Below are 18,032 nucleotides of genomic sequence, written 5' to 3' on the forward strand. Positions count from 1 at the left end.
TGTATGTATATATTTGTGTGTTTCGTGTATGTATCTACGGGCGAGTGTGTGTGCATGTGTGAGTGTAAGTTAGGGGAGTATGCATTTGTTGTGTGTGAGTGTGTATATGTGTGTGTGTGTTTACGTGTATGTATCTGCATGCAAGTGTGTGTACATGTGTGTGATTAAGCATGTAAATATATGTGTGTGTGTGAGAGAGTTGGGGAGTATGTGTTTGTGTATGCATGTGTTGTGTTTGTATGTGATCATATATGTGAAGGAGTATGTATCTGTGTGCATGGGTATGTGATGCGATTGTGTGTGTGTGTGTGTGTGTGAAAGTTAAAGGAGTATGTGTTTGTGTATGCACGTGTTGTGTGTATGTGATTATACATGTAAAGAAGTATGTATCTGTGTGCAAGTGTGTGTGTGTATGTATATATGTGTGTGTTTACGTGTATGTATCTGTGTGCAAGTGTGTGTGCATGTGTGTGTGTGTGAGTGATTACACATGTGAATGAGTATTTATGTGTGCAAGTGTGTGTGTGCGCATGTGTATGTGAATGTGTGCATGTGTGAATTTCCAAACTCTGCCACCAGTAGGGGGCAGTCAGGCACCACTATATTTCCCCTAACAGCTTCCAGTCACATTTCCACAGATCTAATTATCAATCCGGGCACACAGGAGGCTGCCAGCTAGAGACAGAGCAGGAAACACACACAGGAAACACCAGCAGGACAATTACACACACACACACACACACACACACACACACACACACACACAATGAACACATCCAGACGGATGTGAGGGAATAGTGTGCAGCTCTGGATGAGCAGATGGAATGAGGAGCTTCTGTGATTGGCAGGTCAGGGGATTTTCAAACTGAACAATCACCGCATTATTCATGCTCGATTTGTACTGCGCTGAGAAACAAGAGCCAAACGAACCTGAGCTTAGAGTTCAAGTTTGTTTTCCACAAACATCCACCAGAGATGACTGGAACCAAGACAATAATGATTAATGATCCTGCATTCACACTAGAGACTGACAAAGCAGCAGAAAAACGTTTCCTTTCCACCACAGAAGATCAACACAGCTGTAATTATTCAGAATAAGGATGTTTATGATTAATCGATAACCGACAAAGATTTCGTTGTTCCACAGTCAATTAAAAATGTTGGTTAAATCAATTCCAGCAGCTCAGTTCAACAGTTCAGCAGCAAACAGTTCAATAAGGCCATCCCACTTCCTCTGGGATTTATGGTTCAAATGTTCAGCTGTGCTATCAGCCAGTCTGGCGTCTACATACAGACATGATTGGCTGTATATGATTGACTGAGGCCCCTGCATGCACACATACTCACAAACACACACACAGACACATACTTCTTCACATACACTGATCAGCCATAACATTAAAACCACCTCCTTATTTCTACAATCACTGTCCATTTTATCGGCTTCACTTACCATATAGAAGCAGTTTGTAGTTCTACAATTACTGACTGTAGTTCATCTGTTTCTCTGCATGCTTTGTTAGCCCCCTTTTATGCTGTTCTTTAATGGTTAGGCCCCCCCCCCCCCAGGACCACTACAGAGCAGATATTATTTAGGTGGTGGATCATTCTCAGCACTGCACTGACATGGTGGTGGTGTGTTAGTGTGTGTCACTGTCACTGCTGGACTGAGAATAGTCCACCAACCAAAATATATATCCAGCCAACAGCTCCCTGTGACCACTGATAAAGGTCTACAAGATGACCAACTTCAAACAGCAGCAATAGATGAGCGATCGTCTCTGACTTTACATCTACAATGTGGACCAACTAGGTAGGAGTGTCTAATAGAGTGGACAGTGAGTGGACACGGTATTTAAAAACTCCAGCAGCGCTGCTGTGTCTGATCCACTCATACCAGCACAACACACACTAACACACCACCACCATGTCAGTGTCACTGCAGTGCTGAGAATGATCCACCACCTAAATAATACCTGCTCTGTAGTGGTCCTGTGGGGGTCCTGACCACTGAAGAGCAGGGTAAAAGCAGGCTTAAAAGGTATGTAGAGAAATAGATGAACTACAGTCAGTAATTGCAGAACTTCAAAATGCTTCTATAGGGTAAGTGGAGCTGATAAAATTGACAGTGAGTGTAGAAACAAGGAGGTGGTTTTAATGTTATGGCTGATCAGTGTATATAATCACATACACACACAACACATGCATACACAAACACATACTCCCCTCATACAGACACACACACACACACACAGTATGACTAACTGAGGCTCTTGTGATGGATTGGCATCCTCTCCAGTGTGTGCTACTGCATTGCGCTTAATGAGTCTGAGAAAGTCAGACCCACTGCAACCCTGATCAGGATGAAGTGGTGGTAAAACATGAAAATGAGTTCTCTGTTTGGGTTAGAATATCCGATTACATCTATACACAGAGCTGGTGCTGCACACTGAGGGTGGGTGAGGGTGGGTTTCAAATCAGCACCTTTCTTAGAGATCTGTAGCTTCGCTCTCAATTGTAATCAAGCATCGGCTGTCGGAAATGAATTGAAAGGACATTTTTAACCGACTGCAATCAAACATCATATTCTTTATATTACCATCACGCCTTTCTTTACAACCACACTTATCAATCAGAGCAAATCCTGACTGAAATCGATGGCTTTAGAGAGAAATATTGATCCATACTGGTAAAGAAAAGTGTGTAACGGTGACAGGTCCTGAGCTTTAATGACAGCAACACACACACACACACACACACACACACACAAACACACACACATAACAGTAACATGCTGAAAACAGTGTTATTACAGGTATCAATTTCCCAGCATTCTGTCAGTCTGATGGAGAAGACCAGTCTTATTAGTCTCATTTGAGGACATCTGAGCCTTTGGGACGAAAAGATAATGAGTGTGTCATTGTGTGTGTGTGTGTGTGTGTGTGTGTGTGTGGTGTGTGTGTGTATGTATGTATGTGTGTGTGTTAGCTTTGGCCTGTCAACTAGTTTAGCTTCCACTTAGATCCTTGTGCCCTAAAGTGAGCTATCATTACGGCTGGTGACACCTGAAGGTCCTGCCCACATTTCTTCACCTATTGTTATTATTAGGTATAATAACTATTATGGAATATTATTATTCCTACACATTATTGTAACTTCAGCTTCTGCTCAGTGTTGTGCAACCAAAAAGCAAAAAGAACAGATGACCTTGAGAAACACGGAATAAAGGAGAAACATGGGAACGTTACATGTGTGTTTTCCAGACAGGCGTATTTTTAGACCTAGACTGCAGTTCCAGACAGATTTTGAATACCTTCAGCTGAGTAGACACTTTTATGTGGAGCAGGAACTATGAGTGAAGCGGCTGCTGGACTGATGATTGTGGATTTGTCAAACTTCAGCTTGACAGAAAATCCAACCCTCTTACTTACTGGAAGGACGGCGGTCTGGAGTCCCCGATGCCCCCTGTCCTCTCTAGCGGAGGTGGAAGATCAGCCTGACTCTCCGCACATGCTGAACCTCCGTCTGAACCGTGGGAGCCATCAGCAGACACCAACTACAGAGGAAGAGAAAGAGTGATAAATGTTAGAGATTACAGTTAGGAAGACACTGTGATTTACACAGTGTGGAGGTCATGAAAACCCCGATAGATTTAAACCATGAATGCAGATTTCAGATACTGTCCCTACAACACTGTTACACACTCGTTACATAAGCATTACACAAGCCTTCACAAATTAAACCTAGCTTTGTTAAAAAGCTGTATGAAAGGCCACTCAGGTGGTGCAGCGGTAAAACACACTAGCACACCAGAGCTGACATTTCGAACTCGATTTGAAACTCAGCTCTGCCATCCGGCTGGGCTGGGGGCTACATGAACAACGATTGACTTGTTGTTCATACAGGGAGGGAAAAGCCGGATAACTGATGCAATTACGACCTCTGCTGGCTGATTGATGGCATCTGCACAGAGTTGAGGGATAATGTGATCAGGGTGTGGCTCAAAGATGATCCGCTTATAAACAGTCTGAGCAATTAAGGGTTAAGGGCTTTGCTCAAGGGCCCAACAGCAGCAACCTGGGAGTTGTGAGGCTTGAACCAGCGACCTTCTGATTGCTAGCCCAGTACCTTAACCACTAGACTACAACTTGCCCCTACACGCCCCAACTTGCCTTGTGCAGGTGAAAAGATGCAGCCGGCTACTGCACACGTGTCAGAAAGGGCTGTGTGTCAGTCTTGCTTTCCTCAATCAGAAGTGGAGATCAGCATCAGTAGAGAGGAAGCGTAATACAATCAGGTAATTGAATATGACTAGATAGGGAGGGAAAAAAAAAGGCTGTATAGAACTTTTTTTGGCTGTATCTGTATATTTACCCAGGCTTTGGACCAGCACTAAGAGCGCACAGACAAGTGCACCTCCCTATGACTAAGCTATTTTGGCCTTTCAGCCTGGGTTTTCGGAAATGTACTGGCTGCCGTTTGTGCCATTAATATTTCTGCATATTTGCTCCACCTAATTGTTTTAAATCTTCAAACTAAATGTATTATAAAACAAAAAGCAATTAAACACGAATTACAGAGTTTTAAAATCATGTAAAAAATTCTGGATTTTTCCCTCATTATCTCCCAATCTAGTCATTTCTAATTCCTGATTGTGAATCCCTTGCCACTTGCACAATCCAATCTGTGGCTGATTCTTGTCACCTGTCAGTGGTGGGTTCTAACACATAGCCGTATTGCATACATAAAGCAACGCTAGTCATGTTACTCCCAGCTCCCCCCACTTTCCCAGGCAGCTAGATCAGTCCCGAAGATCACAAATCACAGAGGCAGCGGGAGCGGACCTTCCACCTCATCCGACCTTCCCTTAATCAAGCTCGGCCAATTGTGTTTGTGTGGACACCTGGCCAGGTAGGTGGATATGCTGAGATTTAAACTCATGAGTTTGAACACTCTGCAGAGGTGTGCTAGTGCGTTAGACCGCTGCACCACTCGAGCACCCATGGGACACCTACTTGGGTGGTGTAGGTTTTGCAAAACCTTTTACCACAGACCCAAGTTGTTACCAAGTTGTTCCAAAGGCAAAAGTACCAAAAAATTTAAAAAGAGAGGGAAGAATGTGTCTCCACCACAGGAAGCAGCTCTGTCTCCTACCTGCTATTAAAAGCTGTAGAAAAAAAATGCAGTGCCAAAACCGGCCCACTGTAATAGCTTGTAGCGGTGCAGTGTTTCGTGGGAAAGTGGCTGATCTGAATGTAAACTGGGATCACTGGGAGGACCGCATACTTTCCCAAACCTTAGCAAACTGGAAAAGTGCTGTAATGCCGACAAAGAACACACCTTCTGTTTCTCTGCACTGAGGGGATTAAAGGGTGAGAAGATCTGGCATCACCGCAGAGCAGTGTGTGTGTTTGTGTGTGAGAAAGAGAGACTGAATAAAGGCATTTTTGCTAAGTGTGTGTTGGCAGAATAAAGAAAAAGGCATGTGTGTGTTGGTAACCAAGGCAAAAGCACAAAAGATTGTGGACACCTGACCATGAGCCAGATGGACAGCCCAATTCAAAAACCAGAAACAGAAAGTCCATTTATAGCATGTTTTTCTGTGCATGTTATTGCTCTCTGTAGGAGTCCACTATAGGAGGAACTGGACATGTCTAAATAATTGTATTGAATAACAACAAGAATTGTACAGTGTGCACTAAGCTTTGAGCCAAACATTTACATTTGCCATTTCGCTTGCCCACCAATGCATTGTTTTATCACGATGTGTGGTTGTGCCTGAGGGAGGGAGAGGTCAACAGAGGTTCCTCAGGGTTCCTCAGAGATTATTCACAGTGGGAACAGCATAATTCTCTGTAGTGATACAGATCTCTGTGAGAATCCACTGCTGGCAGGTGAAAAGAAACAGCCTGTGAATGCAGGCTTTCGGAGGGGGAAACCACTCTTGGTTTGGTTAAGCATGCTACAGAGTAATTGCAATAGGGAAGTTGAAATGACTAAACTGGGAGAAAAAACAAGGGCTGAAATAATGGCCCATAAATACAGAAACTCACTCAGTCAATCCCAGAACTCAGTTGAGTGACATGAGGTAAAACAGATCATGGAAAATCCAATTATACAGCCTGTTTGCAAGGATACTCTTTCAAACTTCACACACACACACACACACACACACACATCTGCTGTATGCGTCCATCCTCACATATCCTGTTCTCCAGTCCTAACTCAGATATGAGTGGCAGCTGCTTCCTTACTCATAAACACACGCCGCCAACTTAATAGGTCCTAACAGCAAACCCGTACAGAGTGACACAGTGTTAAAGAGCTTCAGCTCTCATTCACACTGGGCTCAGTTACTCTCAGCCCTCACACATGTGAGCACTCGGATAAAGACTCGGATAATAAAGCATGTGGACGGGACAGACTGCAGGAGTGTACTGATGCTGGAACTGTGCTGAAACACTAACATGTGACCTAAAGCTCCCATTCAGGCAACAGTGACAAGCACGAAATCAAATCCATTTTCTCAATCCCATGCATATTACTGTAGTTACAACATGGTGAAGCAAGAAACCCAAACAACTGGTGCAGTACATTTCTTAGATCACATGTCACATGTATGTAAGAGGGGCGGTCACATCTGGCTTATTTTTGAGAAGCAAAAAGGCTGCGTGATGCCAGAGCCTTAAAAACAAATCACATGATCTTTTATCAAAACCACTAGACAAAAACAGAAAACTGGATGACTGATGTAACTGTGTCTGTAGTAACAAAGATCTCCATCTGTATAGAGCATTCGGGTGGCGAATTACACTAGCCCACCAGCGCTGAGATCCAGGTGCTAGCACCCTGACCAAGCGTCTGCATAGTATGAAGTGGATTGTTGTACTGCACTGTACAGTGGATTGTTGTGCTGTACTGTACTGTATTGTGAATTGTTGTACTGTACTGTACTGTGGAGTGGATTGTTGTACTGTACTGTATTGTGAATTGTTGTACTGTACTGTACTGTACTGTGGGGTGGATTGTTGTACTGTACTGTATTGTATTGTGGAGTGGATTGTTGTACTGTACTGTACTGTGGAGTGGATTGTTGTGCTGTACTGTACTGTGGAGTGGATTGTTGTGCTGTACTGTACTGTGGAGTGGATTGTTGTACTGTACTGTACTGTGGAGTGGATTGTTGTAGTGTACTGTACTGTACTGTGGAGGAGTGGATTGTTGTAGTGTACTGGGTTCAAGTCCCTGGTCTGATGGTCTGATACATGTGTTTTTCTTCAGGTGCTCCAATTACCTTCCACAAGTCCAAAGACATGCAATCAGGCCAACTGCCCTCAGTATGTATGTGTGTGTCTACCCTGAGATAGACTGACAACCTGTCCAGCATGTGTCCTGCTTTGCTCCCAATAAATCAGACCACCGGGTGGTAAAACAGACAATGAATAATTGAAACATAAATTCCTGGGAGAAATGGTCCTGCCGTTCTGCAGCCTTTAGACACGAATTGTGCAAGTGTGTTGTGTGGCATGAATAAAGATCATTTACTCACCCATGACACAACACGGCCGTTGAAACATGGCAGCTTGGCGTTGTCATCTGATATCTCTTCTTTTACAACCCTAAAAAAACAGAGAGAAAGAGAAAACAAGAAAAAAGGAGAAGGAATAAGAGGAAGACACCATGTCAAGTCAAGTCAAACCACATGTCTTAATAGACCTCAGTCATGCTGGAACATGAACAGGACCTTTAAATTGTTGCTACAAAGATGGATGCTTGTCATTGGTTTTACAAAATTCAATATTTGTGGTGGAAACAGCAGAACTTATTGAGTTCTGCTGTTCCCCCCCCCCCCCCCCCCCCCCATCTTCTTCCCCTTGCCCAAATACACTTGAAACGGGTGCTGTCCTCAGTGACCCCTGTTGTCCTGGAAACCACAATCAAAAAGATGGTGAAAGGCAGTTTTGTGATGAAGTATGTGAGGTTGACAGAGCCGAGCTACAGCACGTATTAATAATAGAACTGCCTTTAACCATCACTGCACTACTCATGCATTATAAATCAAAACTTTATCAAATCCACACAGTGTGTGTGCATATGTTGGAGATCCTGATGTGATTGATCTGATGCATGATGGGTGTTTTGCTATATTAGCTGTTATCCTTCTCGTAGATGCATCAGCACAATATTAAACCACAGCACTGTTGTTTGTCTTTACATCAAAAAAGTGAGCTGAGGTGCCCTTAGGTATTAAAGTCTACCACCACTGAGATCTCACTCTCTTAAGTTAAAATATTAGCTGTGCTATCAAGCAGTCGGGTGCCCACACAGGCACTATTAGCTGTGTCTCATTGCTGCTGCAACTGCGGCTGGTCGAGGTGTCTGCACGAGGGATGGTTGATTCACAGATTTCAGCGCATGACTCTCCATATGCGATACTGCTCTCTGTAGGACTGGCTGGTGAAAAGAAGTGGTCAGCGACTGTGCACATGTCACAGGGGGTAAGTGATTTGCGAATTGCAAAATTATTATTATCAGCATAATTTCTCACTTTCACCCAAATGGGCACTTGTTGACGTTGATGTTTTGCAGATCTGTGCTGGACGAGCGAGATTAAATTTTATTTAAATGCATTTTCTCCCCATTTTCCTCCCGATTTAGCGCACTCAATTTTGTCTTCCGCTGCTGAGAGATACCCGATTGCATCCAAGGAGAGCACGTCGCTGTACACGCCTCTTCCGACACGTGTACCGCCCTCCTCTTCTCGCCCCTGCATTCCGCACAGGCGTCTCTTCCGCCAATCAGGGTCCTTACACAGCTTAGGAAGATCCCACCCACCCACACATAGTCCGGCCCCCACCCTGCAGATACGGTGGCCAATTAGTATCTGCTGCAGGCACTGCCAATTATGCCCGCTAGATGGCGCCCAGCCGACCGGTGGCAACACCGAGTTTCGAACAGAGGAGTTCAGAAACTCGGTGAAATCCTTTCTAAATAAATATGAAAACAGTGTTTAGCAGGCTCAGGTGGCGCATTGGTCCATCACGCTAGCCCACCACCACTGTGAACCGGGTTCGAATTTCAGAGCTGCTTTGGCCTACACAGATCTGTGGTGGATTGGCGTCCTGTTGAAAATTTGTTTATGCCTTGTGCCCAGTGATTCCAGTTGGCACCATTGCTACCCTGACCAGGATAAAGAGGTTGATAAGGAGAACTGCCTACGAATTTGGCCAAGTAGGAATAGAAAGCAAGCAGCTTGGACACAAAATCTGTTTGTCCCAGGCACCCAGACTACTGACCTATTTATCCTGGGTTAGTACTAACAAAAAAAAAAACTATAAAATGTAATAAAATTGCTGGTAAGATACAATTATTCCTATATAAGGTTCTATAACCAACAGTCTCAGTGTATTATGGTTACAGCGACAGCTCTAAAAATCGCTAGCTGTGTTTCTACAAACTACAGAATCCGAATGGCTGAAAAAACAGACACGATTAATTGGAGATTCCCAAGAGCGCCGTTACCCGGCTCCAGCGTCCAAACTCCCACTGCGAGATATTAAACTGTGATGGACTGAGAAAGAAAGAAAATGCACACACACACAAATACACACCTCAGCAGGCTGTCTGGAAGTGGCTAAACCCCTCCGGCTGGGTCATTTTGGAGAATGACTATAATAATACACCACTAACAGCCTTCTTTATTTCCCCTCATACAGCAAACGCTCCGCAGCAATTCCCTACACTAATCTCCACACGTTTCTTTCACCTCCTTTATTACCTCCTGCCATTATACCCTCGTGTTACACGCATTCCACCGTCTACAGCCATGTAGCTTATTATACGTACACTACTGCTGCACCACACACACACTCATGTTTTCACACTCATGCAAAGTCACAAAATGTGTGTAGGGTTTTTTTTTTACATATGTAAATAAACCAGCTTTACTGTGGGGCTTGGTGGCACAACTGGGCAAAAGAGGGCAATATTTTAAATACACTATATGGCCAAAAGGATTTTGACACCTGACCATGAGCCTGAACCATTTCAAAAGCAAATGGCATTAAAATAAAGTGACCTTTGTGTGATCTTTTCAGTTACAGCAACAGCCACTTCTCTGAGAAGGCGTCTCACAAGTATGTCTGTGGAAATTTATGCCCATTCAGTCAAAATCACATTTGTATGGCTGGGCACTGATGTTGGTCAATAAAGCCTCATTTGATGTTCCAACTCATTCCGAAGCTGGTCAATGGGGCTGAGGTCAGGACTCTGAGCTTTTCCTCATGTGCACAGGGGCACATTAATGCTGGAATAGGAAAGAGCCTTCCCTAAACTGTTGCTGCAACGTCTGGACATGATTTTCTTAATATAACTGTTTTATTACACCTGTTAGCAACTGATGTGGCTGAAACACTCTCTCATTCTCACTTTCTTTACCGCTTATCCAATCAGGGTCGCGGGGGGTGCTGGAGCCTATCCCAGATACACATACACACACACACATACATACACCCATTCATCTATAGGGCAATTCAGTGTTTCCAATTAACCTGACTGTATAGTTTTTTTGGACTGTGAGAGGCAACCAGAGCACCCGGAGGAAACCCACGCAGACACAGGGAGAACATGCAAACTTCACACAGAAAGGACCTGGACCGCCCCACCTGGGGATCAAACTCAGGAACTGTGAGGTGACAGTGCTACCCACCGAGCCACCCTGGCTGAAACACATGAATTAAAAATTAGAAGAGGTGAAACCAATATTTATAAAGTTTATTTATTTGAGTGTTTACATGGCATGATCCGGCATGGTGGCTAAATGGGTAGCACTGTCACGTCACAGCAAGAAGGTCCTGGGTTCGATCCCCAGGTGGGGCGGTCCGAGTCCTTTTGCATGTTGTCCGCATGGGTGTCCTCCGGGTGCTCCGGTTTCCTCCCACTGTCCAAAGACATGCAAGTGAGGTGAGTTGGAGATACAAAATTGTCCATGACTGTGTTTGATATAACCTGATGAATCTTATGTAATGAGTAACTACCGCTCCTGTCATAAATGTAACCAAAGTGTAAAACATGACGTTGAAATCCTAATAAATAAACAAACAGACATGACATGATCTTAAACATTTAGACAGCCGCCCAGGTGGCGCAGCAGGATATTACGCTTGCATACCAGCACCGAGTTTCTGAACTCCCCAGTGTTGCCACCGGTCGGCTGGGCGCCATCTAGCGGGCATAATTGGCAGTGCCTGCAGCAGATACTAATTGGCCACCGTATCTGCAGGGTGGGGGCCGGACTATGTGTGGGTGGGTGGTTCTTCATACGCTGTGTAAGGACCCTGATTGGCGGAAGAGACGCAATCTGGTGTCTCTCAGCAGCAGAAGACAAAAATTGAGTGCGCTAAAAAAGGAAGGAAAATGGGGAGAAAATGCATTTAAAAAAAACACATTCAGACTGTGAGTGGGTTTTAGTTCTAGCATTGTTTAAATAACTGTGGTGTTCATTTAAAGGGCAGATTTGTACAACACTATTTCCAGGAAGCTCTCAGTAGGAATCCCTCATCTAATTTCACTTGGATGATATAAAAATGGGTTGTGATTACGTTAGTGCTCCTAATAAAACCCAATTTGCTGTTCTCCTGCTTGTGTGCAGTAAAGGGGGGTAGGAGTCAGCTCAACATGAAGGAATGTTTCCAGCTGCTATAAAAGAAATCCCTTCAGCAACAACCTGTAATGAGCATATTTGGGTTGTATCCTCACCGGGGATGCAGTTCATTAAATGGTGTAAATGGAAATAATGGGGTACAGACAGTTCCTCACTCTGCACATCTCTTAGGCTGCGTCCGGAATCGCACACTTCCATACTCAATAGTACGCACACTTGTGGTCCGCTAATGTATCCCATAATGCAACTGGAGCTGCGTAGGCGTTCAAAGCGGAATAAGAAACAAGAAAGATAGCGGAAAACGGAGAGTCCTTTGTTTACAAGTGTAAATAAGATAAATAAAATAAAAAATTTTAAGACGAATAAATAACAAAAAGACGATAAATATCCACAATTTTTGCCATGGGGTCTGTAATGAGTCTGTAACTATGGTGATATTACGTCATCACGTCCTCACGTCATCACTTGACGTTGGTAAGATGGCGGATGTAGTACGTAGCGGTGTTGTGTGCATACTGCACACTTCTGTACTGAAAGTATGTACTTCTTTACCGACCAAGTAGTGCATACTTCCTCCAATCTAGTACGTACTCTGTAAGTATGCGATTCCGGACGCAGCTTTAGTTCATCTTTACATCATTCTGTACAGGAAACACGTGCGTTCTAACATTTACACCCTGATAAATACAGACTTACTGTCTAACAAAAGTGTTAAACAGTGTCGATATGTAAACAGCTCAGTACAGTTTCACAGTGATCAGTCATGTTGGCTGATGTGCTTTATACAACAGGCGTAGTTTGGGGTCAAAGGGTCGAAGGATTTCTTGCTCCAAATTCCAGCAGGAATTTAAATGGAATTTGAACGATTTCCAAAAAGATCCACCCAGCCATGAAAATGTGTCACAGCTCAGAAGCAAGGGAAGGATACTCAAAACACAGCATGAATCAGAAAAAGAATAAAGGAATATATGCAAATATATAAAAAGAAAGAGAAGTTCCTGCAAATAAAATGTAAAACAATAAGAATGTTTCTCACTTCACTCCCTTTCTAAGCTGCTTATCCTAATCAGGGTTGCTGGGGGTGCTGGAGCCTATCCCAGCTTTCAATGGGTACAAGGCACATAGTAACACCCTGGACAGGGTGCCAATCCTTCACAAGGCAGACATACACACACACACACACACACACACATTTCCACCGGAAACCAGAGCTTCCATAGTAAACCGTCTATTTACTGCCGCCTTCACTAAGTTACACTGATTTACATTAAATAAAGTATAAAAACGTGTTGATATGGAAGTCTGGTTAATATTTTACAGCAAATTTGCATCCCTGATCTGTAATCATTCAGTAAGCATTATACACTGATCAGCCATAACATTAAAACCACCTCCTTGTTTCTACACTCACTGTCCATTTTATCAGATCCACTTACCATATAGAACTGCCTTTGTAGTTCTACAATTACTGACTGTAATCCATCTGTTTCTCTGCATACCTTTTTAGCCTGCCTTCACCCTGTTCTTCAATGGTCAGGACCCCCACAGGACCACCACAGAGCAGGTATTATTTAGGTGGTGGATGATTCTCAGCACTGCAGTGACAATGACATGGTGCTGGTGTGTTAGTGTGTGTTGTGCTGGTATGAGTGGATCAGACACAGCAGCGCTGCTGGAGTTATTAAACACCTCACTGTCACTGCTGGACTGAGAATAGTCCACCAATCAAAAATATCCAGCCAACAGCGTCCCATAGGCAGCGTCCTGTGACCACTGATGAAGGTCTACAAGATGACCAACTCAAACAGCAGCAATAGATGAGCGATCGTCTCTGACTTTACATCTACAAGATGGACCAACTAGGTAGGAGTGTCTAATAGAGTGGACAGTGAGTGGACACGGTATTTAAAAACTCCAGCAGCGCTGCTGTGTCTGATCCACTCATACCAGCACAACACACACTAACTCACCACCACCATGTCAGTGTCACTGCAGTGCTGAGAATGATCCACCACCCAAATAATACCTGCTCTGTGGGGGTCCTGACCATTGAAGAACAGGGTGAAAGGAGGCTAACAAAGCATGTAGAGAAACAGATGAACTAGTCAGTAATTGTAGAACTACAAAGTGCTTCTATATGGTAAGTGGAGCTGATAAAATGGACAGTGAGTGTAGAAACAAGGTGGTTTTAATGTTATGGCTGATCAGTGTAAATATAACAAACAATCAGACATGTTGAAATAACCTTGTCACTGTAAAAGCCGCTGTGAGATTGCGTGCACTAATTTCGAGTGTAAATATTTCCTCATCCGTACAGGCTCATCCCCTCACCCTGACAGCAGCACTGATCCCAGCAGCATGAGAAAGGAGAGAAAGTAGGTCAGGTACTGAAGAAACGTTCATTCAGCGTGAGATGATGAAACAGCCTGAAACAGGAAATGTTTCCCACTGCTCCTGCCAGCTCAGACTCTTCTGACCTCCTGACTCTCGGCTCATCACTGCCAAGCTGAACCTGTAGTAAGCAGATGTGCTTTGCTGTTTGATATTGCCAGATGTGCTTCAAGAGAAATGCCAGTTCTTTAAATCTTTATATCACATCATGCGTACATCAAGTATGCAGTACTGCCAAAGGCCAGCGGAAGAGAGCAAGACAGAGTGGTGAAGAAAAATTTTTTTACGGATTAAAGATGGTCAGAGGAACAGATGAGAATGTAAAGAACCCAACCAAACCCAACCCACTTACAGCTGAGCTTAAAAGTTTACATACATGCTCTCGAGTTGCGAAGCGGAACAAAACACGGTAGCACACCACTGAGGAGCGTTCAAGCTCATGTCCCATTGACCTGGTCGAAAATCCACACGAACAAAATTGGCTGTGTTTAATGGAGGAAAGGTCGGACAGGGTACCTTCCTGCTGGTGATGAAATTCCCCAGACTGGCCTGGGTGCCTTAGCAAGTGGGTGGGGGAAGTCACATGGAGCATCCGTACATGATACAGCTCTGTGTGGGAAATCTAACAATAGCAGGTACAAATAAGAGGCTGGTAACTGGCCGTGTGTCTAAGGGACTACAGCACTCCATGGCCAGTCACAATCAGGAACTGGAAATGACTAAATTGGGAGAAAACAGGGAAAAATCAAACAAAGATTCACCAGACCAGGCAACATTTTTCCGACCATCATCTGTCCAGTTTTTTTCCTGCTGGAACACTCACCGGCCACTTTATTAGGAACACCTGAACCTATACTTTTTATTTATAAGAGTCAATTGTGTAGCAGCAGCTCAATAATAAAATCATACAGGCTTGGTCAAGGGCTTCAAACATCAGAATGAAGAACTATGAGTGACTTTATGACTTGGTCTCTGGTGCCAGGCTGTCTAAAACTGCTGTGTTGACACAATGGTGCAAAAAATTAAAAGCATCCAGTGAGTGGCAGTTCTGCTGTCTCAGATAAAGTGACTGGTGAGTGTATATGTACAGAGAGAAGAAGCCACAGCAACATGTCCTGAGCACCAAGGTTCGAACTTCATCTTCAGTCAGTGTCTGGGAGAAGATGCAATAAATTGTCACAGTGGCCTGTATTCCAGCCGGTGGTTTTAAGTGGATTCTGACCCACTGCAACCTTGATCAGGATACAGTGGTTATTATGTATGTATAAATAAATTAATAATATATTTACATGTATAATGTGTAACAGACTATAGTATTCTAGCTGATCCAAAAAAAGATCCATCTCTCTACTGAAAAACAGCCGAACAGCTTTATTATAACAGCAGCCCAGTTAGTCACTGACGTTCTAGATGTTTTCCTCAAATAGATCACTTTTGTGAATGATCAGACTATTGGTACCATCTGATTTCCAGCAGATATCCGGTTATCCCATCCAGTAAACCTACCTAATGTGTGCTCCATCTGAGTACTGGCTTCCACTAGAGCTTAAAGCTGCAGTTCAGGAAGAGCTGAATATTGACGTTTACTTCCAGGACTCAAGCTCTGAATCCTCTCTAGAGAGTTTGATCAGACAGGACCGGACCTCCATCTGTCTGTGCCATGCGTGTGTTGAGATGATAATCATGATGTTAATGACCACGCTGTTCATACAGCTGCTGTACAGAGTCCCGGGGGAAGCAGTAGCCACACACAGGATGTAACCAGCTGGTGTGAACCCCTTTCCCAGTACCAACCAGACATTTATACAAGTGCACCATTGGATTTCTGCAGTTTTATAAGCATTACTGATTACAAATGAGAGAAGACTCAGTGAATGTCAGAAACTGGGCAACAAACTGAAGACAGAATGCAAACTATGCAGTTTCTTCATTAGCATCACATTCTTGCTACACAATCCCAAAAATGCTGTGAACACTGTAAACTCTACTCGGGACACACAAGTCCAATCTTGTATCCTGATTAATATTGTTTAAGCATAATATTTATCACCTAAATCAGCCAAATTTCTTATGTTTATTTTTAGCAACATCAGTGTCATACGGTGTCAGGAGCTACAGAAGCAAATCTGATTCGAATTATGGTTTGAGGAGTGTGTTCTGGTTAAGACTTTGTAGCTTGTAGCTTCAGGACAGAGGTACTGAAGCAAACCTTATACACCAAACATGTCCTGACAGATCGACTACATTTGATATGTGGCCAAAACTGAGTATGACCTGTCATGTGTTCAATAAAATAAATAAATAAATGTACATGTTCAATAAAAGTCATGGCCTAAGGATCAGAAAACTCCACTTCCTACAGATTTTATACTTTTCCTAATTATTACAATGTTATATATGTAGATACATGGATGTATAGTAGAGACAAATGTAGTCTAGCGATTAAGGTAATGGACTAAGAATTTAAAAGGTCGCTGGTTCAAGCCCCACCACTGCCAGGTTTCCACTGTTGGGTGCTTGAGCAAGGTCCTTACCCCTTATTGCTTAGACAATGTACTGTCACATTACTGTAAGTCGCTTTGGATAAAAGCGTCTGCTAAATGCCGAAATTGTAATTGTATATTTATAATTATTGTTATAAGCTAACCCAAAGCAAAAACCCCTGTTGAGAAAGCCGAGGGCAACAGTGGCAAGGAAAAACTGCCACTGTTGCCACATCCAATTGTCACCTCCAATTGTAATCAAGCATATAAAAAGTCACCAGCTGTATTTAATATCCACCAATGATGAATTAGCAGGCCATGCTACACTGTTAAATCTCATTGTAGATCTGCTGACACCAAATTAATCATCTAAGCTGCTGTCTGTATATTTCTGACTCAGCAATCTTGTCTTTTTTAACATTCAACACTCAGGTCTGGACAGTTTGGGTATTTTATATTTCTGGGTACCTCCAGCAAGGTAATATGTGTCACATGGTCAAAAGCACCTGGACACCCCTTGTGCCTAGTGGGTTTGAGTATTTTAGTGACAAAGGTTGCATAAAGTACCAGCGCTAGCAGTAGAATGAGTCGTACTGAAGAACTTTCAACATGGCACTGTCATAGGTGCCACCTTTTCAAAAAGTCTGTCAAGTTACTGCCCTGTAAGTCAACTGTAAGTGCTACAGCTGAGAAGTCTCAGAGCAACAACAGTTTACGTTTACAGATCAGGAACATGAGGTCCTAAAAAGAACAGCATGTAAAATTCTATGTCCTTGCTTCTGAACTGTCTCTAAAAGCATGTCAGCACAAGACCTTCATGGACTGAATTTTCATGGCCAAGTAACTGTGAACGACCTTAATATTACCAGGAGCAGAAGAAAATATCGGCTGGAGAAGAAGATATCACCAGGAGCAAAAGAAAATATCGGCTGGAGAAGAAGATATCACCAGGAGCAAAAGAAAATATCGGCTGGAGTGGTGTAAACTGGTGTTTGGTGGAGGATGTATCATGGTGGGGCTGTTATTCTGTACATAATAAATATACTTACACTTATTTATATTATGTATACACAGAAAGCAGTTAATCATGTTATGCTGAATTAATAATAATTAGTGTGTAATGTGTATAAACAGATCATATGTTCTGCTATATCTACGTATAGTGTAAGACATAAACATAAAACAGTTAATAAACTGTGTGTGATATGTGCAGTGAACAGTTAATAATGTTAATCATGTTCATTCAATACATTTGAATGATTACCCATATTGTTACATTTTTATATTTATATTTAGTATAATGCTGTAAAGTTAATAAACATCTAATAATACTAGGATGTTCAATTTATATACAGTGTGTGATAATTATAAATAGAGAACAGTGATTCATGTGTTAAATATATAAGTGTATAATGTACATACGTACATAGAGAACAGCTAATAATGCAATGCAAAGTTATCTTTATAGATAATATTATATTGATATAGTTTGTGCT

The 18,032-nt window shown here is 42.9% G+C and overlaps 1 protein-coding gene across 1 annotated transcript in view; it reads right to left on the reverse strand.

Annotated features, from left to right (window-relative positions):
- Window positions 1-18,032, reverse strand: part of LOC134323572 (segment polarity protein dishevelled homolog DVL-3) — a 37,427-nt gene that overhangs the window by 13,129 nt on the left and 6,266 nt on the right. The window contains exons 2-3 of the mRNA XM_063005114.1: window positions 7,550-7,619; window positions 3,432-3,556 (exon numbers count right to left, since the gene is read on the reverse strand). Of these exons, the coding sequence (XP_062861184.1) occupies window positions 3,432-3,556; window positions 7,550-7,619 (195 nt within the window). The remainder of the gene's footprint in view (window positions 1-3,431; window positions 3,557-7,549; window positions 7,620-18,032) is intronic.

The sequence above is a fragment of the Trichomycterus rosablanca genome, chromosome 11 (genome assembly GCF_030014385.1).
Source record: "Trichomycterus rosablanca isolate fTriRos1 chromosome 11, fTriRos1.hap1, whole genome shotgun sequence".
NCBI lineage: Eukaryota > Metazoa > Chordata > Actinopteri > Siluriformes > Trichomycteridae > Trichomycterus > Trichomycterus rosablanca.